This window comes from Sordaria macrospora, chromosome 3 (genome assembly GCF_033870435.1).
Source record: "Sordaria macrospora chromosome 3, complete sequence".
Lineage (NCBI taxonomy): Eukaryota > Fungi > Ascomycota > Sordariomycetes > Sordariales > Sordariaceae > Sordaria > Sordaria macrospora.
This window is the reverse complement of record NC_089373.1, coordinates 3,105,536-3,128,043: the sequence shown is the minus strand read 5'-3', so window position 1 is coordinate 3,128,043 and position 22,508 is coordinate 3,105,536. Positions and strand designations below refer to the sequence as shown.

At 52.6% G+C, this 22,508-nt stretch overlaps 8 protein-coding genes across 8 annotated transcripts; 2 read left to right on the top strand and 6 right to left on the bottom strand.

Annotated features, from left to right (window-relative positions):
• Positions 1 to 9: 9 nt before the first annotated feature.
• Positions 10 to 1,659, bottom strand: SMAC4_04749 (uncharacterized protein). Its single transcript, XM_003346528.2, has 5 exons — positions 1,219 to 1,659; positions 1,052 to 1,092; positions 680 to 940; positions 429 to 563; positions 10 to 355 (listed from the first exon to the last, which is right to left on the bottom strand). Exons 1-5 carry the CDS (start codon positions 1,295 to 1,297, stop codon positions 113 to 115), a joined length of 759 nt encoding a protein of 252 aa, XP_003346576.1. The 5' UTR covers positions 1,298 to 1,659; the 3' UTR covers positions 10 to 112.
• A 40-nt stretch (positions 1,660 to 1,699) lies between these two features.
• Positions 1,700 to 4,800, bottom strand: SMAC4_04748 (uncharacterized protein; the record flags this gene model as incomplete). The annotated part of the gene is made up of 4 exons (XM_066090170.1): positions 1,700 to 4,054; positions 4,121 to 4,230; positions 4,287 to 4,580; positions 4,663 to 4,800. 4 exons carry the CDS (start codon positions 4,798 to 4,800, stop codon positions 2,260 to 2,262), a joined length of 2,337 nt encoding a protein of 778 aa, XP_065946526.1. The 3' UTR covers positions 1,700 to 2,259.
• A 4,192-nt stretch (positions 4,801 to 8,992) lies between these two features.
• Positions 8,993 to 11,090, top strand: SMAC4_04747 (uncharacterized protein). Its single transcript, XM_003346526.2, has 2 exons — positions 8,993 to 10,427; positions 10,487 to 11,090. The coding sequence occupies exons 1-2, from the start codon at positions 9,072 to 9,074 to the stop codon at positions 10,544 to 10,546; spliced, it is 1,416 nt and encodes a 471-aa protein (XP_003346574.1). The 5' UTR covers positions 8,993 to 9,071; the 3' UTR covers positions 10,547 to 11,090.
• Positions 11,091 to 12,822: 1,732 nt separating this feature from the next.
• On the top strand, positions 12,823 to 13,601 carry SMAC4_04746 (uncharacterized protein; the record flags this gene model as incomplete). The annotated part of the gene is made up of 2 exons (XM_003346525.1): positions 12,823 to 12,873; positions 13,326 to 13,601. 2 exons carry the CDS (start codon positions 12,823 to 12,825, stop codon positions 13,599 to 13,601), a joined length of 327 nt encoding a protein of 108 aa, XP_003346573.1.
• Positions 13,602 to 14,267: 666 nt separating this feature from the next.
• On the bottom strand, positions 14,268 to 15,797 carry SMAC4_04745 (uncharacterized protein; the record flags this gene model as incomplete). The annotated part of the gene is made up of 2 exons (XM_003346524.2): positions 14,268 to 15,522; positions 15,595 to 15,797. The coding sequence occupies 2 exons, from the start codon at positions 15,795 to 15,797 to the stop codon at positions 14,949 to 14,951; spliced, it is 777 nt and encodes a 258-aa protein (XP_003346572.1). The 3' UTR covers positions 14,268 to 14,948.
• An 88-nt stretch (positions 15,798 to 15,885) lies between these two features.
• SMAC4_04744 (uncharacterized protein) lies at positions 15,886 to 18,044 on the bottom strand (the record flags this gene model as incomplete). The annotated part of the gene is made up of 2 exons (XM_066090169.1): positions 16,765 to 18,044; positions 15,886 to 16,701 (listed from the first exon to the last, which is right to left on the bottom strand). Exons 1-2 carry the CDS (start codon positions 16,918 to 16,920, stop codon positions 15,886 to 15,888), a joined length of 972 nt encoding a protein of 323 aa, XP_065946525.1. The 5' UTR covers positions 16,921 to 18,044.
• A 724-nt stretch (positions 18,045 to 18,768) lies between these two features.
• Positions 18,769 to 20,306, bottom strand: SMAC4_04743 (uncharacterized protein). The gene is made up of 4 exons (XM_024655676.2): positions 20,167 to 20,306; positions 19,510 to 19,663; positions 19,201 to 19,434; positions 18,769 to 19,105 (listed from the first exon to the last, which is right to left on the bottom strand). The coding sequence occupies exons 1-4, from the start codon at positions 20,167 to 20,169 to the stop codon at positions 19,077 to 19,079; spliced, it is 420 nt and encodes a 139-aa protein (XP_024511525.1). The 5' UTR covers positions 20,170 to 20,306; the 3' UTR covers positions 18,769 to 19,076.
• A 337-nt stretch (positions 20,307 to 20,643) lies between these two features.
• SMAC4_04742 (uncharacterized protein) lies at positions 20,644 to 21,944 on the bottom strand. The gene is made up of 2 exons (XM_003346521.2): positions 21,810 to 21,944; positions 20,644 to 21,726 (listed from the first exon to the last, which is right to left on the bottom strand). Exons 1-2 carry the CDS (start codon positions 21,821 to 21,823, stop codon positions 20,778 to 20,780), a joined length of 963 nt encoding a protein of 320 aa, XP_003346569.2. The 5' UTR covers positions 21,824 to 21,944; the 3' UTR covers positions 20,644 to 20,777.
• Positions 21,945 to 22,508: the final 564 nt, after the last annotated feature.

The following is a 22,508-nucleotide window of genomic DNA, read 5'->3' as shown; positions in this document are numbered from 1 at the left end:
CCCCCCCCTTTTTCTTCTTTGTCAATTCTGCCATTATATCATGGACATCGACATGAGGTGATCTGATCTACCACGTCCGTGAGAGGCCCATTACCTTCCTTCTTCCTACTCCTTATTCCTCCATGGCATCGTCATCCTCGGCAATGATACCAGGCGGCAAGCGTCCCTCGTTGAGCGCCTTCTCCAGCCTGATGATCTCCTCCAAGCTGTCGGCCTTCTTGATCAGATCCTGCAGCTTCTTCTTCTCCTTCTCCGTGAGCTTGAGACGCGAGAGCTTCGAACCAGGACCACTGCCGGCCGCGCCGCTCGCAGCACCGGTGCCAACGTCAAAGGTCTTGGTCTTGATTCCCTTTATCTGTTTGGGACAGTTATTTGTTAGTATGTCTGACATGGATGGCTTTGGATTCAGGTAAAAGGGGGCTCCATACCGTGTTGGCCAGCTCCGTCGGCTCATCAGTCGTTCCAAACAACTCCTTCGCCTGCTGCCTCTCGGCGTCCTTGACCTTGATGTAATCGAGGAAGCGAACCTGGGGGCACAGCCAAAGGACCCAGTAGCGGTAGTTCTGTGTTTCAAGAGACCCATTGTCAGCCATTTAGCCCTTCCATTATTCCAATTGTTTCCCTGCCATCACTTTCTCGCTCTCCCGATCCTGTGGCATAGAGGAAGGGACAGACGTACCTCCTTCTTGGCAACGGGGTTATCCATCAAAACCAAGTGCGTCAGCCTGGGAAACCTGCCCAGCACCTCCAAATCCGCCAGCTCGCCAATGTTATTGGATGCCAGGACGAGGTTCTTCAGGTTGGGGATGGCATTCGGTAGGGTCGACTGGATCTGGGCGATCCTGTTGCGGGCGAGCAGGAGGGTGCGTATGCGGGGGGAGAGCGGGAAGTTGCCCAGCACTTGGATATCGTTATCGGTGAAGTCAATGGCATCGTGGGGCTGTTTCACACAAAGCAATGGGTTAGCAAGCTGCATCGTTGGTGACATGGCCGCCGGCCGACGGGGACAGAAAATGCGATGCCATAGAAGCAAGCAGAAAGGAAGACTTACCCCAGCAACGCCCAAGTTCTCAATAGCAGGTATTCTGTGTCCTATTGCAATTTATCCCAACCCAACATAGGTTTTCGATATATCAACTCTGTTCTTTGTAATGCGCTTTTGGATGGAAGCTTGCGAAGATCAACCGTGCAGTATCTGCTCTTCTCGATGGAACGCACCTCGGAGATCAATCTCTCGCTCCTTGAGAGGATTGAGGTAGGAAAGGGAGCTGTTGATCAGGTCTGCCGTCAACCTCATTGTGGCGACTGCTGAATGCGGATGCGACGATGACGATGGGGAAGTTGTCGAGCTGTTGAGCTGTCGCTGCTACGACTACTACTATTGCTGCAATGCCGGTAGCTTGTAGTTCGTTGTCGGTTGTTGCTGGTGGTGCTTTGCGATATGGTGGCGCAACGGGGCCTTCGAAACAGGTACTCGTGTGTTGATTACGACCGGAAAAGTTGCCGTATATACTGTCGTCGCCTTCGAAATTTAAATTGGTGGAAGTCAAAGAACCGAAAAGTTGAAGCGCGTCGCGTGGTCGCAATTGGTGGTTGTGGTCAAGGTACCAAAGTAGATTCACAAGGCTGCCTGCCCCAATGAAGTCATGGAGAGTGCCGCAAAAAAAGCAGACAGTGAATGGTTGAACCCTAACCCTTGCGCGTCGATACAAAAGTCACAACCAAACACGGAGCCGTCGATAATCAATGACACGAAGGACCGATTGTATGTTCACTAATCGCCGTTTTGTTGGTCCCTATGGTTCTTCTTACTCGCTGTCTCTTCAAGTTGCTACCGAGATATATTCCTGGGTGTAAACGCTTCCTTTACCACTGACCGCCCGCTAATTGATAACCAAACCCACTCTCAACACACTCGCCCTTGGGTCAAGATCTTCTGAAGCTAATATCATCTAAAGAACATACACTGGTAAGCCGAGGATGGCCTGTCGTCATTTAGGTTACTGCGCATTTGTATTGTATACGCCATCAAACATCTTCTCTATAAATCATCAGACCGGTCGTTGAATAACGCCCTTCCATGCTACTCAAGCCAAAAAGCCAGATCACTGAGACAGCAAGCTTGCTATGCAACGCCCCGTGCAAATTCCATGTCTACTGATATCACCCGTACCAACATTTCCCTTCCCGTAACCAGAGAAATCCAACATGCGAATCCACATTGTCCGTCCTCCTATGTTGATAAACGCCACTCGCTCCCTACTCAACGACAAGTCCCTCCAAAGCTTGCATAGCTCTGGCACCCTGCTTCTCAAACACCGAGACCATCTCCTCGCATTCCCTCTTCAGTCTTTGCTCAGCCAAACTGGCATTATGGTAAATCCACTCTTCCACGGTCATCCGCTTCTCCGGGCTCGTAAGCTCGCTGCCCTTATGCAGGAGCCTGTCAATGCCGTCTTCCTTTTCGTATTGAGCCTTGGTGGGCGAGAGGATGTTATCTAGATCCACCGCGGTCCAAGGTGTAGTGCTTTGGAGGGCGCTCAGAATCTTGCGTTTGGAAGGAGAAAGGGGCCCGTCTGGTGTGGTTATTATTGGTGCTAGGTCATGACGATCGATTGCTGGGGTTCGGTTCTCTGCATTTGAGGACTGCATTGATGGCGAGCGGTAGACGAGTCGCTGTTCTTCAGGTTGACGCGCGACCGTAAGTGCCCGGGGTGTGGTAGGCGGTTGAGACAGGTGATCTGGGGACTCAGGTGGCGGCGGAGGAAGAGACTTGTTCATCCTGGCTGGTGTTGGCGCAGCACGAGTAACGGCCGCCTTAGGAGGGGAGGCCATGGGTGTAGGTTCCGGAACCGGTTCTTCTGCCTCCACTTCGACGCCCGCCTCATTCTCAATTGGAGTTGACAAGCGGCGCTCTGTGGGAGGCTCGGCCTGAGTCTCGATCTCGGCTTGTGTCTCTGGAAGCGGGATGCCAGATGAAGCTCGCTGCTGCTCCGCCATTTCGCTGGACGCATGGGAAGATGTTGACTTTTTTGATGGGCGTCCCCTTCCCCGTTTGATCGTACTTGGTCGCCCGCTACTCTTCGAGACCAAGGTCATGTCCGGGTCCTCCCCAGATCCTAGCTCGGGATGTGCTGGTTGGGGCACAACAGACGTGGCTTCGGGCACAGCAGTAGACCCCTCCGTCAGTTCGTCGGCAGGATCGGATAAAGGAAGAGATTGTTGCATTCTTTTCGCTTGCTTAGACATCCTCTGGCTGGCTAGTTTGCGACCCTTCTTGGGGAGGGGGATGTCGGATGAAGAGATTGGATCCTCAGCATCCGCTTCCTCTTGCGATTCTGCATTCTGCACTTTGCGCCCTGGATCAACATCGACGTCGTGTATCTCCATGTGATGATAGACGGCCTCATCATTCGATAAATCTGTTTGCGGGGCTGTTGTTGAATTAGGTTGCTGCAGGGAAACTTGCGAGCTTCTCCGCAAGCCTTGTGTTTCTTTGGTGGGCGCTCTCTTGCGGGTAGCTGTTTGTTTGGGAGATGGTGCATCGGGAATATCAGTGTCCTCTGTTTCCATAGCTGAAGTGGAAGCATCAGTAACCGCTGTTCCTCCTGTCCATGTTGCCCGCTTCTTCTGTGGAGGCGCCTCTGGATTGGAGTCCACGGAATCGGAAATCGACTCGCTTCCCCGCTTCCGTCCTTGTGGTGGCTCTTCAGCAGGCAATTGTTCGTCTGCTGGCTTGTCCTCCAAGGTTTCCTTGGGCTCCTCTCCTTTCTTCTGGGCTTTGGCTTTTCGACTCCTAGCAGTTGTCTTTTTGGTCTTTGCTGCCCGCGTGGTTGGCGCCATAATGATGTCCTCAAGGCAACCCGCGGTATCTGAGGCAGAGATCTGATCGGAGGTTTCTGCGGTGGGGATTCCGACAGGCTGGATAGAGAGGCGGTGGGCGACGTTGGATGGCTTTGGTACTTTGGCTCTTCTCGCCGGCTTCTTCGGTGCTGGTAACTCCTCCTGAAGGCGAAAGAACGCACATTCAGGTTGTCGTCTCTGGTGTTCGTCACTAAGTGCAAGGTTGTTGTTAGTTGATTGCCGTGGATACTTGCGAGATGATGTGAATGCTTCTTACATTGCTTTGTCACCAGGTTCCCAACCACTAACTCCTAGCAGGCAATATGGACAGATCGTCATGTCTTCATCCTCGATTGTTGGTGCGAACTTCCAACCGGCTTCGGCAAGCTGCGACCAGTTAGCTTGTGCTCCTCGGGGTCGGGCAGGTACGAGGGAGTGCTTACTTGCTTTGACTTGCACTTGAATCCCCTCTTAGATTCGTATGGCCACTTCCCCCCAAAGGTAGCCTTCCGCGCATCGACAAGAATCGGTTCCAGAGGGTGCATCTTCCCATAGTCTCCCAGATTGGCTTCGACCGCTGCCGTCACGGCCCAGCCGCAAAATGGCGAATGTTTCAAATGTTCTTGGATTGCATGATCTCCAGGCGTCCAACCGTCAAAGGAATGCTCGCACAAAAAGCATGTTACGTTGTCGGGACTAGCGACCATGGGATCGAAGTAAAACCCGGCTTTTGCGAGCTAGAAGTTCGATTGTGTTAGCCTCCTCTTCCACTCGGGCGTTGTCAACCTCCTCCTCTCTCTTCAGTGCCATTTTACTGACCTCATCCGCTGGTAAAGACTTATGTGGCCATTTTACCAGCTTACCTCGAGAATCTGCTGGGGGTATCCCATCTTTGTTTGCCAGAGGTTGCCCATCAAAAGACGCCAACCGATTTTCGTAAACGAAATAGTCTGTCATGGCCGCGGATGCGCTGTTGTGGCAGGACGTCGATTCGATCAGAACCGTTATGTCTCGAGAAAATTCGTCGGAATCCCCCTCGCTTCTTGGTTTAACGATGATGTGTCTTTTATCGCTTGGCTAAGCGTTGGCCAGTGGCTGGGAATGCGATCACGCAAACGTCGAGGCTGTCGCAAACGGAATCGGGAACTCGTGCTTTTAGTCGCGAAGCCGATGCATATCCCGGACGTCGACTGAACAATACTAATGATGCGTCAATTTCGAATATTTGATCGAATCTTCGTTTTGTTGTTTCTCCACGCTGCGCAACACAATGCGCACAACGGTTGCGACGGACGGTGGTGGTGGGGGATACGTATTTGGGAAGTTGCAATGACAAAACATTTGGCAAGCCGATCAGAGACGCGATTGGATGTTGCCCAGGCTCATTGTTTGTTTACTTGCATCACCGGGGACACGCAAGGCTGTGGCTGGAGGCCGATTGTACGTAAGAGTTCCTTATCGGCACGTGGCTGAAGACCCTTGTGGCTCATTTCTAAAAGCGCCTAGATAACACGTGAAAGGATCCATCAGAACCGGGCTCGGATACCCCGACCTGCCGTGCCTGGTGCTTCTCCAAGTCCTCAATCAGGAAACTCCAACCACCCAACGACGCCAGTCTTCCACTACCCCAACCAGAGCCGACGATCTCGACCTCTGTGATCATTGTTTGAGTGGTGTTGCCAGCAGAAGCTAACGGTCCAACGCATCTCATAAGCAGTAGTACCAGCTCATCATCACATGCCGACTATCAACACGGCAGGTCGAGGTTCGGCCGATCAACGACCATCGAGCCTCAGGAGTCCAGACCGTTTCAGAACAAGCTACAAAGGCAAAGCAAAAGAAGCTGGAAAGAAGCCATCAAGAACAGCTCAGCCATTACACTAGTGCACCTCTAGTCCATCCGCCCGTCCCAGGTCTCCGCCTGCAAACTTCGAGAAGATCCATAATCTCCGATACCGGTCGAGCACAGCAAAGTAGTGGGGATTGTAGCGAGATTCTTCCCATTCTCCCCACAGGAGGCTATTCTCCAGCGAGCGGGGAGCGGGCCCAGGCAAAAGTTTGCTTACAAAGGTCCGATTCATGAGTTTCTTGGCATGGCAGCCGTTATCTGTCTGGTTGCCGGGAATGCTGGGCATCGAAGTGCGTTGATTCGAAGCCCTTCGGTTGTTCGATCAGAACGTCTCTGGTATAGGCTACCTCTATATTCTAGTGTTCGTGAGAGGGCTGGTTTGTTCGTTGTCGGGTAATCCTGCTACAGGCCGCGGTTGATGACGAACTCGTAGGAAGGGGTTGGCCGGCGCTATTGGAATAACGCACTGACCGGTTCGTCCAACCTGGTTTTACCCTGGACTTTGCTCGTGCCCCTCGAATCTCCCGAGAAGATGGTTCCCCGGCTTTGCGATGGTGTAATGTCTGCGCTACCGGTCGCAACTGCGCATTCTGCATTGGTTGTCCTGGGGTCCAACCTGGGCCGGAGAACAACACACACGTGACAGGCCTCCAAACTCTAGCCCAAGTTCCCCAGATTCACGACACCATGGGACAGGCATCACTTGGGCCGACCTGCATAGGTCTAGAACTGGATGGGCAGAAGGAGTCATCAAGAAAGGGAAGATTGGGTGCAATTACGGACCTTGGGAAAACAAAGATATCGGGAGATTTGCTGGCTCGTGCAGTAGCTTGGCTTCCTGGAATTCTAGATGCGTCAGCTTAGATGCACTATCTGGATGTGTGCGGTATTCTAGTAGTATGTAGTTAGGTCACACAGTAGCCAATCTCGGCAAACCCCCATCCCCCACGATCTGGAATCAGCCGCAATCCTGGGCAGGAACGACACAGATGACGTCCTTTCATCCAGGGACGTGATGCTATCCCCAAGTGCAACGATTCCAAAGTCCCCGGAATCAAGTTGCACGCCTCATCACCTCGCCTCGTCATTGTATTGCGTCTCCAATACATACAATCTAACAATTCAGGAACAACACGCCGCAGACGGCTCGCTACAAATTAGTTTTCAGGTGCCTCAGGGAGTGTGGTGTTCAACAACGGCTCAATCCTGGAGTTTGGAAATTAAACAAGGATGAAGCTATTCTCTGTCAGGTCCGGGGAACGAGAGACACCACCGACGGCGTTCCGGGACTCGGGGTACGTTACTTTCCCCAGATCTACACACTGGCCCCGGTCACCAGCGAACGCAACTCAGTTTCATCAGCAAGAACGGAGACTGCATGTTCCGTCATTCACTCATTCCAGTCCCTTGTAGGCGAGCACAGTGTTCCCAAACTTCAACCTTTTCCCGCCGGACACACCAGTCGCGGACGACGTCGTCGAGGTTGATGACGGACAGCTGGCCCCCCGACCCGGACACAGTCCCCACAATTCATGTCGTCATAAAGTTGTCGTAGCGTGTGGCCCCCCCCCCCCCCAAACCCTGAAATCATGTGCAGCCACCCACTCGTCGAACATTTGGAAAAATTCTAAAGCCAAAACCAACTGTGTTCATTACCCCGAAGTCGCCAGGCACGGCCAGGGAAAGCCGGCATCAGTCTCATTACGATTGCGAAGGAGCTTCCACTTGCAACGGTTACAGAGGAGCTGACGGTCCTGGCGGTATGGAATTATTATGCGCAGGTTTACTAATGGTCCCTGCAGCGCCATCTACCCCTCCAAGAAAAGCCCCAGAGTCCACCGCTCCGCCGCTGGCCCTCGTCGCCCTCCCTGCCACCACACAATGCGATAGTTTTGTGACTGTGAGATTGTTGGAACTGTGTACCCAAAAGGTACATGGACCGGACGTGGACCACGCACAACAGGCAAAACTGCCATTCTCCAATCGACGTCGTGGGATAGCGCGGGCATGGAGAAAAGCCGTGGAGTTGCTGGAGCAATGCCGGCACTACTTTAGTCTGTTGGGCTTTCGCATTCCGCTTATCCTCGACCTTAATCCACCTCACGCACCAAGTGGATATCTCTCCGGTCTCCAGTTCGGAATCCCGGTCGGGCTTTGCTCTCTTTGCCACCGGCCACTATTGTTGCCTGTTGGATTGTTGCTCCCGCTGCTGGCGAGTGCTGGTTCCGCTTTCTCTCACCTCCCATTCGACTTCTCACCACTTCCCTGTCAGGCCCGTCCATGAGGTCCACTGCCATGACTAACAGAATGGTCGTTGTTCGGGAAGCCTCGAGCCGGCCAGCTTCCTACAATTTCCCACCTGCCTCTTCGAGTGACCGAGGAGCTGCCTCTGCATCTGATATCCCTGGGTCCACCTGGGCAAGGGCGACAGGAACTCAACTTCACCATCACAAGTCCTGTCTAGAACCACCGGCCTTCTGAGGTCAGCACGTGGTCCGTTATCTTAGGCATATTGTGCGCCACGCATTATCACTACAGTCACAATCTCAAAGCAGGAGTCGGGACCGTTGTGAAGGGCGTGCCTTATCAAGCTTGTCCTACGCAGCCTCTATGCCCGCGAAGCTGCAAAGCAATGGTAGTTGCCTTGGACTTTAGACCACCTGCTTTTACCTACACTAAATAATGTGGCAAGAGCGTCCGGCAACAGTCAGAAAAGAGCGGCAATCGCCAGGCTGCGAGTGCAGTTTCCGAGCAGTTTTGGCAAGAGCAGTGAGGACTGAGGACAGCGCCAGGGCAAGGGCATGGAAGCAAGACAGAGCCAAAGTGCAAGGTGTACCTGGCTTGTATTGTCTCTTCAGTCGCCGAGATCGCTGGTCGTTTTGGAAATGCTGTCGAGGATGATCCTTTTCGGCAATCCCGGAGTACGGCGACCAGATGGTGTACGCATAGGCCAGATGGGGGAGCTCCATCAGATTGTCCCTGACTCGTCAACTTCCTGGTTGCTCCAACTGGCTAGTGCAGTCGTCTGCAAGAGATCCGCCTCGCCCCAAGTGCACCCCATCGCCGCATGCTTATATGTCGCTCTTCCCTCTCACGTACCTCCCAAGTACCTGTCTCATCCGACGCCCGCCTTCTCCATCCTTTCTCTTTCATACTTAATCTGCCCCGGTCCCCCGCAGTTCATCCTGTCTCTTGGACCTTGGATCGTCTGCTGGTTTTCTCGCTTGTTGTCCGTACCCCATCCATACTTATACCTGGGCTCTCCCCAGACAACATCTTCCGTCTCTTCCACTCCTCTTCATCCATCCCACCAGCTTGAGACGCGAGAACCAAGCCGCTGTCGCCAAAGGCCTTCAACAAGGCCTCACACCCATCCACCATGGACTCGCAATACGAGACAAAAAAGAACGACCCAAACGCCATCATGCCGTACGGGGAGTCGAGCGGAGATGAGCATGTTGGTGAGGTCCGTGGCATGGGCGGCGACATCTTCAAGGAGCCCGAGGCCCAGCACGAGGGCCATGCCAAGTTCCACCGTCTCGGCTGGAAACGTCTGACGGTCGTTCTCATCGTCGAGGCCATTGCCCTTGGCTCTCTGTCTCTCCCTGGCGCCTTCGCTACTCTCGGTATGGTCCCTGGCGTCATTCTCTCCGTCGCCATGGGTCTCATCTGCATCTACACGGCTCACGTCATCGGTCAAACCAAGCTGAAGCACCCTGAAATTGCCCACTATGCCGACGTTGGTCGTGTCATGTTTGGAAGATGGGGCTACGAAATCATCAGCTTCATGTTCGTTCTCCAGTTGATCTTCATCGTCGGCTCCCACGTCCTCACTGGCACCATCATGTGGGGCACCATTACGGAAAACGGCAACGGTACCTGCTCTCTCGTCTTCGGTGTTGTCTCCGCCATCATTCTTTTCCTCCTCGCCATTCCTCCCAGTTTCGCCGAGGTGGCTATTCTTGGCTACATCGATTTCGTCTCCATCTGCGCCGCCATTCTCATCACCATGATTGCTACTGGCATTCGTTCGAGCAACCAGGACGGTGGCCTCGCTGCGGTTCCCTGGTCTTGCTGGCCCAAGGAGAACCTCAGCCTTGCCGAGGGCTTCATTGCTGTCAGCAACATTGTTTTTGCCTACAGCTTTGCCATGTGCCAGTTCAGCTTCATGGACGAAATGCACACCCCTTCTGACTATAAGAAGTCCATCGTCGCTCTCGGCCTGATCGAAATCGTCATCTACACGGTCACCGGTGGCATCGTTTATGCTTTCGTTGGCCCCGAGGTCAGGTCTCCTGCCTTGCTCTCTGCTGGCCACACCCTCGCCAAGGTCGCTTTCGGCATTGCCCTCCCCGTCATCTTCATCTCTGGCAGTATCAACACTGTTGTCGTCAGCAGATATTTGATCGAGCGCATCTGGCCCAACGACGTCATTCGCTATGTCAACACCCCGAAGGGTTGGATGGTCTGGCTTTCTTTCGACGCTGGCATTACCATCATTGCCTGGGTTATTGCTGAGGCCATTCCCTTCTTCTCCGATTTGTTGGCCATCTGCTCGGCTCTGTTCATCTCCGGCTTCAGTTTCTACTTCCCGGCCTTGATGTACTTCAAGATTACCAGGAACGACGCCAAGAGCGTCAGCAAGAAGTACTTCTTGGATGCGCTCAACATTCTTTGCTTCATCATCGGCATGATCATTCTTGGTGTCGGTACCTACGCCGCCATCCAGGACATTGTAAGTTTGGCCCGCTTTTCCATTTGCTCTTTGCGCATAAATGCTAACTCGCTTATTAGATGGACCGTTACGATCGTGGTGAGGTTTCGCAGCCTTACAGCTGTGCTCCTGTGGCTTAATCCAGCCCGAAGCACACCTACGATCCGATTCTTGGATGTTTTTACATAATTAATATCGGGTTGTGATGGATATTTGTCCTCGCATGCGATGCCCCTTTTATATACCCCCTCCTCAGACCTGTCGGCCTGAGGAAATGTTTTGAGTATTCTTTATTTTCCGGTTTACTATGAGTCGGAGTTTCAGGATTTCGCACCGAGCAAACCAGCGCTGAGTTGAGACCGTTGCGTGTGGTGGTCCTCTGGGTGTTTCTTTTTAGGCGGTGCGCTGCTGCATTGGGAACTGCTCTTCCACGGTTTTGGCTTTGGTGGTTTGGATACGCGTATCGCCTCTTTTTTTACGTTTTATGCATGCATGTATTATATGGGAAGGTCATGGGTCATGGCAACTACACGAACGACGCGAAGACATGACGGGATGGATGGTGGATGGATGGATGGATGGGCAGGTAGCCTACCTAATGATGGAAACATGTTTACCAATCATTGTTAATGCGCCACCAAGAGATGGACAATGATAAGATGCTACCTATACTCTATAGAGGGTATAACGTTCTCTAAACACACCTTTGACAGAAACAAGAGAAACGGGTCAAAAAATCACGATCTCGTTGAGTTGCTTTCCCGTTGTGTTTCTAATTCTACCTTGGACTTCCAGCCTTCTCCTTTTTTGGCCACGCGCATCCGAGATCTCGAGTTTGTGAAGGATTCTCGTGTTGAGTGGAGCTTTTCTCAACAATCCTGGGGCTACGAAACCCTCCACCGGACCTCACCCCGGCAGCCAGCCAACCAGCCAGCCAAGTGAGCAAGATCGAATCTCGCCTCGACGGCCACGTCTCTCAAACACCAAAAACTTGTGTCATCGCTACTACAATACAAGCTACTTTGTTGGCGTTCCAGACAGATGTGGCGGAATACCAAGCGTATAGTGTAGTGGGTTTTGTAAATCCGGGGAAAAGCCTGAGCCTTGTGTGTTTCGGGCGGGCGGTGCCCCGGCCGGGTGTCCTTTTCCAGGGCCGGTCCAGCACGGTCCAGACGGTCCAGACGGTCTATGGAGTACGGGTACTATTATCCTAAACCGAGCAGAGGGGAGTTTTACATAATGCTCAACCACTGTCGTGACAAGTGTCGTGATGTTTTGATATTTTAGGTCATGATCACTGTCGCTCGCTAGCGGAAAGGACCAAAAAAGTCACGGTGTTGTTGAAAAGGATATCATCGCCTAACACCGGGATAAGAACCGACGGGCTAAGTCTAGACGGCCGGCACAAGATGGCATAAGATGGACAAGACCGGCGATGATTGACGGATTGACAAGATGGACAAGATAGACAGGTGGTACATGTAGGTAAATGCGGCAAAGTCCCGTCCGTAGTGTACATGACATAAACTTGGCTCACTTGGCAGCTTTGGCTTCGACCAGTTCGATCCAGTGAGTGAATGCAGTTCACGGAAAAGCTGTTCATGATGATCTGCGTTTTGCCTGCGTTGCCTGCGAGTTCTTGGAAGTTTGGGGATTTGGGGGTCCTGGGGAACTTGGGGAACTTGGGGAAGTTGGACTTGGCACCTAGTGTAGTTTGGGGTTTGCAGTTTAGGTACCTAAGTGAGCAAGTGAGATAAGCCTGTTTTTCCCGTTTTGGTCCGTCATGATGGGATGGGATGGGATGTTTCAAGCGTTTTGGTGAAGCCGGTTAGTTGTTGGTACCTTATCATAGGCATAGATACATGCTGTGCTATGCTATGCCGTGCCGTGCCATGCTATGGTATACGTTGATAAGGCAGGAAGGTTTCTGCAACCTGAGAGCTTGATAATGTGTGATGTTGTTCGATACCGTTATGGTTCGCCTTGATAAAGCACTGAGGTACCGGTATACAGACCGAGACAGAGTGAGTCAGAGAAAACCTGCAACATGCGCCCCGAAGAACTGGGAAATGCAAAAGGCACACGTTAGAAGCATAGCATTGCCTTATCACACATAAAAACACTTCAAAGGACCCTTCTACCAGATTGCAAATGTCAGGTGATCAACTTGTGACAAAATACAAGTAGTGTAGTATAGGGAAATACCGCACGTGCCTTCGGCGGGCGGACGACCACGGCGGACATCCCTCGTATGTACCGTTCGTACCTAGTTACGGGGAAGGAAGGGTTGGGGTTAGGGCTCATCATGCCTCACCCTCGATCTCTCGACGACCTGCGGTGGGGATAAAGTTAAAGCTAAACCCCCTGGCCTGCCTCACATTTGATGAACGGGGTATGATTGGTCCGAAAGAGTAAAATGCGCGGGTGGGTGGGAACCCAGCTGAACGACCAGGACGGCACAGTGGTTGTAGGTACTGGTGGGTGTCATCATCATCAAGTTGGGGAAGGTTGTTGGAGAAAGTTGGGGTTTGGGGTTGTCGGGGCTCGCTTGTGTGAGATCAACGAGATTCGGAGATTGCCAGAAAGCGGGTGAACTGTTTGAATCAAAATGAGCGGGATCGTTGAATGGTCAATGCTTTCAAGTGGTGGTGATGGTGCCGGAAACGATGCTGCGGGCAAAAGGGGTCGGGAGGCTCGAAGGAGGGTCGGAGTAAACAATTGACCGTATTCGGGGTCTTGGCGGGGTCGCTGGTTACCGCCACCCCCTCCGGTTTGTCCCATCTTCAAGGTGACTTTGACTGACGATATGCTCACCCTCAGATCGTCACCGTCCTAGGACCAAGTCACCTATCCATCCATCCCACATCCCGTTGTCTCGGGAAAGGTGGGAACAGTAACACAGCTGGTCCTATAATTTAGCCGGAGAAACACGGGTTGACTGACAGCGGCGAGTTTGATGACGGACAGAGACAGTTCAGAATTCGAAGGGTCATCACCGCCAAGACGAAGTCGTTCCGGGTGGACGGCGACGAGAACCACAAACCGCCAGCAGTTCACACCACGGTCACCCAACAGGTTACCGTAGCGTACAACTTCAGCAGCATCATGCCAAATGCCGACGCTGCCAACGTCGCATACAACTACCGAAACAGCGGCTATCGAAAATGCACTCACCATTCGATTTCGATCGACTGACCATCCCCATCCCATCCATCACATCTCCGACCGCCAACTTCCGGCCAACTCAAGTGCCAACGTTTGATGAACACCCATGGTGTGTTACAGCTACGCAGTAGCTGTCACAGCCGCATCCCAGCCTTGGCCTCGTGGTCGGGGAATTCCCCTTTACCCTACCTTATTCACCTGCCCGGAATGGTATAAGTCGGCCCGGGCTTGGCTTTTTAACTTACATTAGTGCCGTTTGACTACAGTACACTAGGTAGCTTCTTTGTCTCGGAGCCTCAAACATGGGTGTCCCAAACATGCTCATCTCACGTCTCACGTCGCTCACGTCGCTCACAGGCGTCTTCTCACTCACACTCTTTTGGGTGGTGGTGCTTATCGGTCGCAAGAAAGGTTTAGTGAACGGCGGACATAAGGATCAACGGGTGGAGTATGTAGTAAGCTTCAGGGCGGAAGAAAGATGGTTGGGAAGAAGAAACGAAACAGCCTCGTAGGCTGGCAGGCTGGTTGTCAACGTTTACGCTAGTTGCGTGGTGTTGTTTGCGTGGTCTGGTGGGAGCCGCGGAGTACGGACTATCACGGAATACGCTCGGTGATATGCAACGTCTTGGTTCACGGACACAGCCAATCATGATGTTTCAATAATCTGGACTAACCGGATCCCGAGGCAACTCCAATGCCAAGCGCCGTCTGTTGTCTCTTGGACCTGATGATCTTTGATGAACAATCGATGGAACGAGACAGGACGCCGTTCGCGCCGCCGCCGCCGCACGGCCGGGTCGAACGAACATGCATGATCCGACGAAGTACCTGTCAAGTACCTTTGTCGTCCAGGGGGGAGGGTGCCATGCCCGGGCCCAGGGAGGTGGACACTCATGCGGGCGCTTGGTCCGATCATCGGCCGTGCGTATCTGGGGTTGCCTTGCCTAGCCTAAAGTCGTCCGAAGTCTGCTGTGAGCGTCGATGAGCTTGGGAACCATTGATGAAGGGATACTGATGCATATGGTTGACACGGAAAATTAGATCGGTGGAGTAGTCTGGATGTTTGATGTCGAGCCTGCTTTGGATAATGGGGTATTTGGAGGGGACTGGACTGACTCACCGCCGGAAGGAAGGCCTGGAACGGATAGCTGTTCCTTTCAGATGTCCCGGCGTGAGAGTCATGATGAACTTGGCGGAGGTGACGAGGACCGAGATGGCAACAAAGAAGACATGCATCGTAATGAGAAGAGTTGGGATGACAGATAACGTCTTTGATATTGATTCCTTCCTCTGTTCTAACATTGCAGGGCATATGTTAGCGAGCATGATAAATAGAGACTGAGTAGCAACGCGGCGGTAATCCTTGGGATACTCCCATCACTGCCTGTTCCTCCTGAAGTGTGCTGCAATATGCCGCATTTTGTGGCGGATCCTCTGCCCCGGTGAAGTGGGCTCAACAACGGGACCGCCTTCAGCAGAGGGGTAGGTCTCGATAACCCGACCACCGACAACGTAAGCACCATCCACAGATAGGCCTCCATCGACGAAAGTATTTCCCCCGACAGGGGGACTTCCCTCAAGAATGGATCTTGCTTCGACGGCAGGACGCTCCTCACTTGAGGGGCCTTTGTCCATAGCGGGGTCTCGTTCAGCGAAGGAACTTTCCTTCAATAACGGTGTATCCACTGATTCAACCAGGCCCAGCTCCTTGAAGAACGCATCGGTAGTGGGTTTGCGGCTCAGGAACTGCTCAAGTATGAACATTTCATCTTGCGAGGCGCCCTTCTCGAGAACCATGTGTCTATATCGGTGACCTTGAGACTTATCCATGGGATCCTTAGCAAAGGCAGAGTAGAACATGTCGTAGGTGTAGGTGTTAGACCAGTGATAGCTGTAGAGTCCTGCGTCGTACTCATAAAACAGATGATGGAGGTTGCCATGGCCATGTGTCCTACCATCACAATTGTTAGATATATGCGAAGACATACGAATTATGGAGCGACATAAACAAAAGAAAGCTCACATTGGTTCACCAAGAGCCTCAGGTCCCTTCAACCCTGTTAGCTCGTTTCTCAGCTCGTTGTGTCGTCTGGCAAAGTCCATGTCGTCCAGTTCGGTGCGTGATTTCGGCGAATGAACCTCCATGTCAAAAATTGCGGATGACACCTGCCACAGATTGTTCAGCGCCTTAAGGAAATGCCTGCTTGCCGCAATCCGCTCAGCCATGTCGTCAGGCATCTGCTCGCCAGTCCGATGGTGTTTGCTGATGCGTTTAATGTACTCGGCCCTCCAGGTTTAATGTTCAAGCATCTGGCTAGGGGGCTTCGACAAAGTCTCGCTTGCCTGCTGTCCCGCGATGACGAGAGAAAGGAGTGGGTGAAACCAGACCGTGGATCCCGTGTCCCAGTTCATGAAATAGATCAACAACATGTTTGTGGTCGAGGAGTGAGGGTTTGTCCTTGGTTGGCGCAGGGAAGTTGCAAACATGAGCCGAGGCTGGGTAAAACCTCGTGCCGTCCGCTTTCTGGTGCCCAAGTTCCAGTTGAAAGTTTGCCGTGTGTCTGTATTTGCCCTCGCGTGGGTGGGCGTCAATGTTAAGGTACCCCAGGAAGCCATTGCCCTCGGATTCGTCGTTCCAGGCACTAAACATGATGGTGTCCGTGTGATACATGACATCTTCTGCAACGCCAGTAGGAAAGATACGCCCGAGATCCTCTGCGGATAACCTAACGAAAACGATGCCAAAGAGCTCCCCGAAAAGGTTGAGCATGCCTGTTATTGCGGAATCAATCGGAAAGTATTCGGCGATCTTCTTGTTGTCGAGGTCATGTTGTTGCTTGTAGACTTTGGCGTCGTAGAAATCCCAATCCCAGTAATAGAAACTGCCATCAAATGGCAAGTTTCGAGCCTCGCAGTCCTTCTTCTTAGCATCGAGTAGCTGGCTGAGTTCTTTAGCGGCAAGGGGTGCAAGACGGTTTCGTAAGTCATCCAACAGGTTGTTGACAGCCGTGGGTGTCTTCGCCATTCGGCTTTCGACCCTCAACGTGGCATGGTCTGGGTAACCCAGTAGACAAGCTGCCTCGTGTCGGAGAAGCATGGCCTCTTGGAAGAGCGGGACGTTTTCCGGGCACTGACGGAATATTGTCAGTAGATTTTTGTGACCACAAGCAGGCACTTACGATGTGTAGTGTACTTTGTTCTCCATGGCAATCCACATGCGCTTTCGAGCCTCCGGGTCCTTAACCGTTTCAAGGAAGATGTCGTAATGACTGGGATCGAACGTGACCTTGTGCTTGCCTTCATTCTCGCCCGTTCCCTTTGCCAGCTGGTCGATAACATCATCGTCCATGCCGTCCAACTCTGCACGGGTAAACCAGTTGCAGCCATTGTCAGTAGCGTGGTTTTTTACGAACTCGCTCTTAATTGTCCCAGGCGCTTTTGGATTTGCTTGAAGCGGTCACGCTGAGATTGAGACGGTAGGCCCAATCCTCGGCTGATGGCTGCTTTCCACTCTTCTTCCAGAGCGACAGCACTCTCAATGTCCTCAAAACCTGCATTCTCTGCAATGTCCTCAGTGATGTACCGAGCAGGATCCTGTTTCCTGCTTGCCGCTAGACCAGATTGGTGATACAGAGCATCTCTCGCCCAGAAGACGTCCTCGCGCATTTTCATATCAGTCCAGAATTCAATGTACCGTTTGTCCATTCTGCGAGTGGTGTCTCGCAATTCGCTGTTCGCCGAAATGTGCTGGTAGAAACGCAGGTTGTGTGAGTACTTCTCATTCTCAAACTGGAGCTCGGGGCGCATAATGTTCTCGAATGTGACAGTCTTCGGGTCACTCAGGTTGACATTGGCTACGATCGCATCTAGCGCAGCACGATGTTTGTCGGCCCAGGATTCGAAGGCGGCGGTGACGCTTGCTGGCGTATGATTTCAGAGCCCTGGAGGCTGAGGTGGGTTGTCGTACATTCCGGTCATGGCGTTTTGTAGTCGTGTGAGTCGTGTGGTGAAGAAGGTCGTATGAACGAGGTTTCCGTGATAGTCAACTCTGCGAGTAAGGGGCGGTGACAATAGCTGAGGGCGTTCTTCCTCCTCCTTTCCAGTTGCTGTCGATCATGTGCAAAATAAAAGCTGATAAGTTGGCGAGGTGTCGTGTTTATATATCCAATTCAGTAGATCTGAGTAAATCGCATCGATCCTCCCTCCACCCCCTAAAACGTGAATAACCCGTACGAGGCCATTGTTGAAGCATGTCCCATCAGTCCGGATAGTGCCCGTTTTCGTTATGATTGTCTATCGTTTGCGTAAATCTCGAGAACCGTTTAGTGTCATTATCCATTCCAATGTTGCCAAGGGCAAACGGATGTCGTCCGCGTTTTGTATGTTTGAGTGTCATCCTTCATTGAGTGTCGTCGAGGTCGTCATGATTGTTGGTAGTGGTCAAACAGCTAAAGAGGCGGTAACATAGTAGTTGTCTGAATTTTGGCCAGAATTTTCCCCTGAAAAGTGCGAGATGAGTCAAGGAAAGGCACAGTTTTGGCAATTGCAAATACGAAATAAAAATGGTGTCATAGAAAAAGGTTCTTACCCGTTGCTAGGTGCCGATAGAAAATAAGACACGATCCATGGCCGTCAACGGAGGCCAGGGGCTCCATAGTTGACAAGACCGATACAAGCCGCTGTGGAAAGGTCCACTTGCCGTAGGGCGTTCGGCTTCCGTGACCGGACATTGTAACTTACATACAGTCTACTGCAGGAACATTACATAAGGTACATGATCAAGACGATGTAGTCTTTGCTTTCGATCAGAACGATGCCTGTTATCTCCGAGGGTACCGACAATTATCATGGCTTGCTTCCTGGCCGACGACCGTACCCGGGCTGGGGCCGGGAGACGGGCATCGGATCCCCACGTCCCCCTTTACCCCAGATTCGATGGAAGACGGAAGCGTGTTTGGCATTGTTGCCGGGAGCTAGTGACCAGGAAGATTCCGGCCAGTGGTTCGTCACCTATTAATCTGATTCTCCGTGATGTTTCAGGTGTTGTTTACCCCTGGTGACTGATTTCAAAGATCCAGCCCTTTGGGTTGAGCGGAAATAGGTTCATAAAGAAGTTCATGCTGCTGAGTCCTTGACGAGTCACTGACAACCTATGCAAACAGCCCCCCAAATCGTCGGCCATAGTGTCACGCAAGAGAAAGGGCTTGAAAGAGAGATAGTATAGACGAACATTTGAGTCCCAGCACAGGTGATCATGGCATACGTCCAAAGCCTCCCCAGTTCCTGGTAAATGATATGTCCAAATTCATATCTTATCAAGACTCCGACGCCTGCCTGGATTATAACACATGCAATTTCCCTGTAATAGATGGTATATGACGCCTTCTCCTTTGGACGGATTTGTCCCGTAATTCCTCCTAAACCATGCCCAGCGATGTTTGACCTCCAAACCCAGTTTCTCTCGTCATGATTCCGTACCACCTCTTCTCGACCTCGATTCGTTTTCTAGTTGGCAAGGATAGTCCGGACGAGCTCTGTTTGCGTCACACAAATATCGTTAGCTTCGAAACTTCCCAGGGATGCCGCGAAAAAAAAAAAAAAAAGAACGCAAACGCTGGGCCTGACATACCGGTATAGTTCACCTGGCCAGAGCTGGTATCAACGGCCTTGAGAAGCTCATCTACCTCCTCATCCGTCATCTTCTCGCCGAGGTTTGTCAAGATGTACTTGAGCTGACCAACGCCGATGAAACCCGTCATGTCCTTATCAAACACCTGGAAACCGCGGCAGTACTCTTCGGGCTCGCCGGGGTCACGGAAGCCGCCTGGCCTGTTGAGGACGCGCTGGAAGGTCTCGAAGTCGACTATCGGATGGAAAAGAGCCTATGTCAGCTGCCGTTCGTAGACAAAAAATCGGGTTGCGTTGGGGTACCACTCACAGTCACCACCAACGTTCTTCTCGAGCTCACGGATCTCGGCGAGCGTAGGGTTCTGGCCACAAGCGCGGAGCAAGTCACCCAAGCTGTCGAGAGCGACACGGCCGTTACCGCGCTTGTCGAATAGCGAGAACGCCTCCTTGTAGTTGGTAGAAGCCTGACCGTCGAACTGGTTAGATGCCATTGTTCCTATATTGCGCTGTCGCAAACAAATCTCCTTTCAAAAGATCCGGCTATGTAATGCTTCGTGGTTGGTGCAAAAGCGCTGGCTTGCGATCGTGCTGGTGGCGGAATCGAGAGGATAAGGACAGTGGTTGCGAGAACAAGGCGCAAAGAACCCAAGCGGCAAGGGAGCAGCGATTGCGATCAAAAGTTGGCAGAAGATGGTGTTTGGACTGTGAGATGGATGGATGCCAACGAAGAAGCAGGACCTTGCAGCTCAGCGCTCAAGCCAGGCGCACTTCAGTGCTCCGACTTATGGCAGAGCGCTGCGGCTTCCAATATTGTGGCACCTTGTGCCTTTGTTGTCGTGGGCAACCGCGGGGTTCCTGGCTCTTGCTTTGGCATGCTTTCCATGCGTCGGGGTTGGGATGGAGGGATCGAGAGGGGCGCGCGCGTGCCAGTGCCCGCAGCGAATAAACAGGGACAGGTTCCACTTACCATTGTGTCTCAGGGGGGAATATCGATTGAATGCGCAAAGGAAGATGCAAGGGCTAGTCGATGCAAAAACGCTGGCTGATGGATTCGATGATGCAGAAGATGATGCTATTCAGAAGAACGGTCAAGAAGCGAACCAAGGCCAGATGCAAAAGGAGTGGGCGATTTATTTTCCAGGCTGTTCCCCCTCGCCTGTTTGGGCTCTCCTTCCCGCCGCGAAATGAGCTGTGGACAGGGAGTTGCGCCTGGGTGGTGCTGACTGGTCTGTGCCATTACGCAGGATGCGCTCGCATCCCCGTCGCGGTGGCAGGGCAACCACTAACAACCCGCGAAACAGCACCATGCTAGCTCGATCGAGACATCAACATCTTGGTCAAGCAGGGGGCTGGTGACACTGCCCGGGTAGCCAAGTTCAACGCCAGCCACCACTGTCTTATCCTGATATCCTTCCAAACCCCGCCAATTTGAGAGGCAGCCTTGTGACGATCAAGCAGGTTTCTGCTCTTTTCTTAGTTGCTATTAGAGAGGAGAGGAGGGCCAACAGCCGCAAAAAAAAGGATATCGAAACAATATACAACACACCGGATTCGTTACGACGACTCAACTCGCCATAATCATCGTCTCTTCGCCATCAACAGAACGGTTCCCCAAATCGCATCAACCTCGATTTCAGCCCGTCGATCCCCGGCCGCTTTCCATTCCGGTACCGCAGCGACAACCTCGTCAAACATCAAGTCAACAATGTCGCCGTCTCCTCCGTCCGCCCTACTCTTCATGTCGGGATGGGCGCTCCTCCAACCACTGAACGCGCTGTACGTGCGAAGATAGCCCTCCAGCTCGCCCAACTTGAGCCTCCGCCGTAACCAGGTCGCCTCTTCCGGCGCATCGCTAATATCACCCGTCACACGATCGGGATCCCAAGCAATGTGGACCACATGTTCCCACTCCGTCTGGGGAGGGACCACCTCCGGGTATGAATCCCGCAATATGTTCCGGCCGGGTTGCTCCCAAAAACGCATCATGCTCTCCACGCCCGGCACCGGCTCCGTCTCGCCGTAGATGAACTTGTCAAAGATGGGCGTCGTTTCCGGTCGCCCAACGATGATGAGGTCCTTGTAACCCCAGAAAGTCAAGGTTCCGCCACGCTTCACGACCCGTGCAAGTGCCGGCCAGACCTTGGAGTAGTCGAACCAGTGCGCCGCTTGGCCGGCAACCACACAGTCGACGGCATTGGCGGCGAGGAAAGAAAGGTCCTCTGCCCCGCCCTGCTTAACCGTAATGTTGGGGTTGTCACTGCTCAGCTTGCGAGCCTGCTCGACCATGCCGGCCGAAGGATCAAGTGCGATAACATGGCTGAAATAGGGAGCGAGTGCGCGCGCCACCAAGCCATGTCCGCAGCCAAGGTCCAGCAATGTCCAGCAATGTCCAGCTGCCGGTGAAGACGATGGTGGTGATGGGAAGGAGGGTGCCTCTATGCCATGAAATCTCAACACCCGGTCATAAAGAACCGAGGGATATGAGGGCCGAAAGGCAGCATAACCGGCAGAGGAGTAGGTCGAGCGGCTATCGTGGGAATATGTCAATGATTACAGTAAGCAATGCGTCAATGCTGTCAGTAGGCGAGTAAACAAAAGGTGGGGACTTGCCCGAAGATGGACATTTTCCTAACACTTGCACCAAATCACGAAACTCTTCCAACAAATTAACTCTGGGTGGTCGCTTAAGAAAGTCCGTCGAGGGATGATTCTGTGCCTGACGTTGTGATACCAATATTGTCAGGGGAAAACAGGCAGCCTGGATCTCCCGTCAACGGCAAAGGGCTTTTTATATCCGAATATCGAGGCGCTGAGACGGCTCATGGATGGTGACATATCATCCTTCCTCGGTTCCCTCCTTCCTCATATCACCCCGCGCCGGGATTCCAAATCATCCTTCATGGTAGCTCTCGGAAGAGGCATGATTCCTTGCCAAAGTTCACGGATCCGATGGTTTCCGTCGAAAGCCTCGGTTGCTCTTGCTTCCGCATCACCTGGCCTTGATTTCACCGAACAGCAACAGCGATATCGGAACTCCCATTCTGAATCAGGAACTTGAATGGAATTCAACCAAGTAAGCACCTATCACCACCAAAAGAAACAAAATTGATATTGTCTGTGCCTAAATAAGTACAGCAACACAATCATCAGAATCAATTACTGATTAGTTATGGTGGGGGCTGAGGGCACTAACACCACAGGTACCTCCACGGCACGCAGTGGGCACGTCATCGGGGTCCCCCATAGATAGTGCGGGGATGCCTAGGATATGGCTGTCTTAGTGGTCAGCTTCCTACGGGATCTACTCCA

Coding starts and splice junctions, on each gene's coding strand:
- SMAC4_04749 (XM_003346528.2), bottom strand. CDS start 1,297: ATGAGGTTGACGGCAGACCTGATCAACAGCTCCCTTTCCTACCTCAAT. Junction 1,093..1,218: donor GCGAGAGATTGATCTCCGAG/GTGCGTTCCATC, acceptor AAATTGCAATAG/GACACAGAATACCTGCTATT. Junction 941..1,051: donor AGAACTTGGGCGTTGCTGGG/GTAAGTCTTCCT, acceptor TGTGTGAAACAG/CCCCACGATGCCATTGACTT.
- SMAC4_04747 (XM_003346526.2), top strand. CDS start 9,072: ATGGACTCGCAATACGAGACAAAAAAGAACGACCCAAACGCCATCATG. Junction 10,428..10,486: donor ACGCCGCCATCCAGGACATT/GTAAGTTTGGCC, acceptor CTCGCTTATTAG/ATGGACCGTTACGATCGTGG.
- SMAC4_04743 (XM_024655676.2), bottom strand. Junction 19,435..19,509: donor GAAGAACGTTGGTGGTGACT/GTGAGTGGTACC, acceptor TCCATCCGATAG/TCGACTTCGAGACCTTCCAG. Junction 19,106..19,200: donor TGGCCAGGTGAACTATACCG/GTATGTCAGGCC, acceptor TGACGCAAACAG/AGCTCGTCCGGACTATCCTT.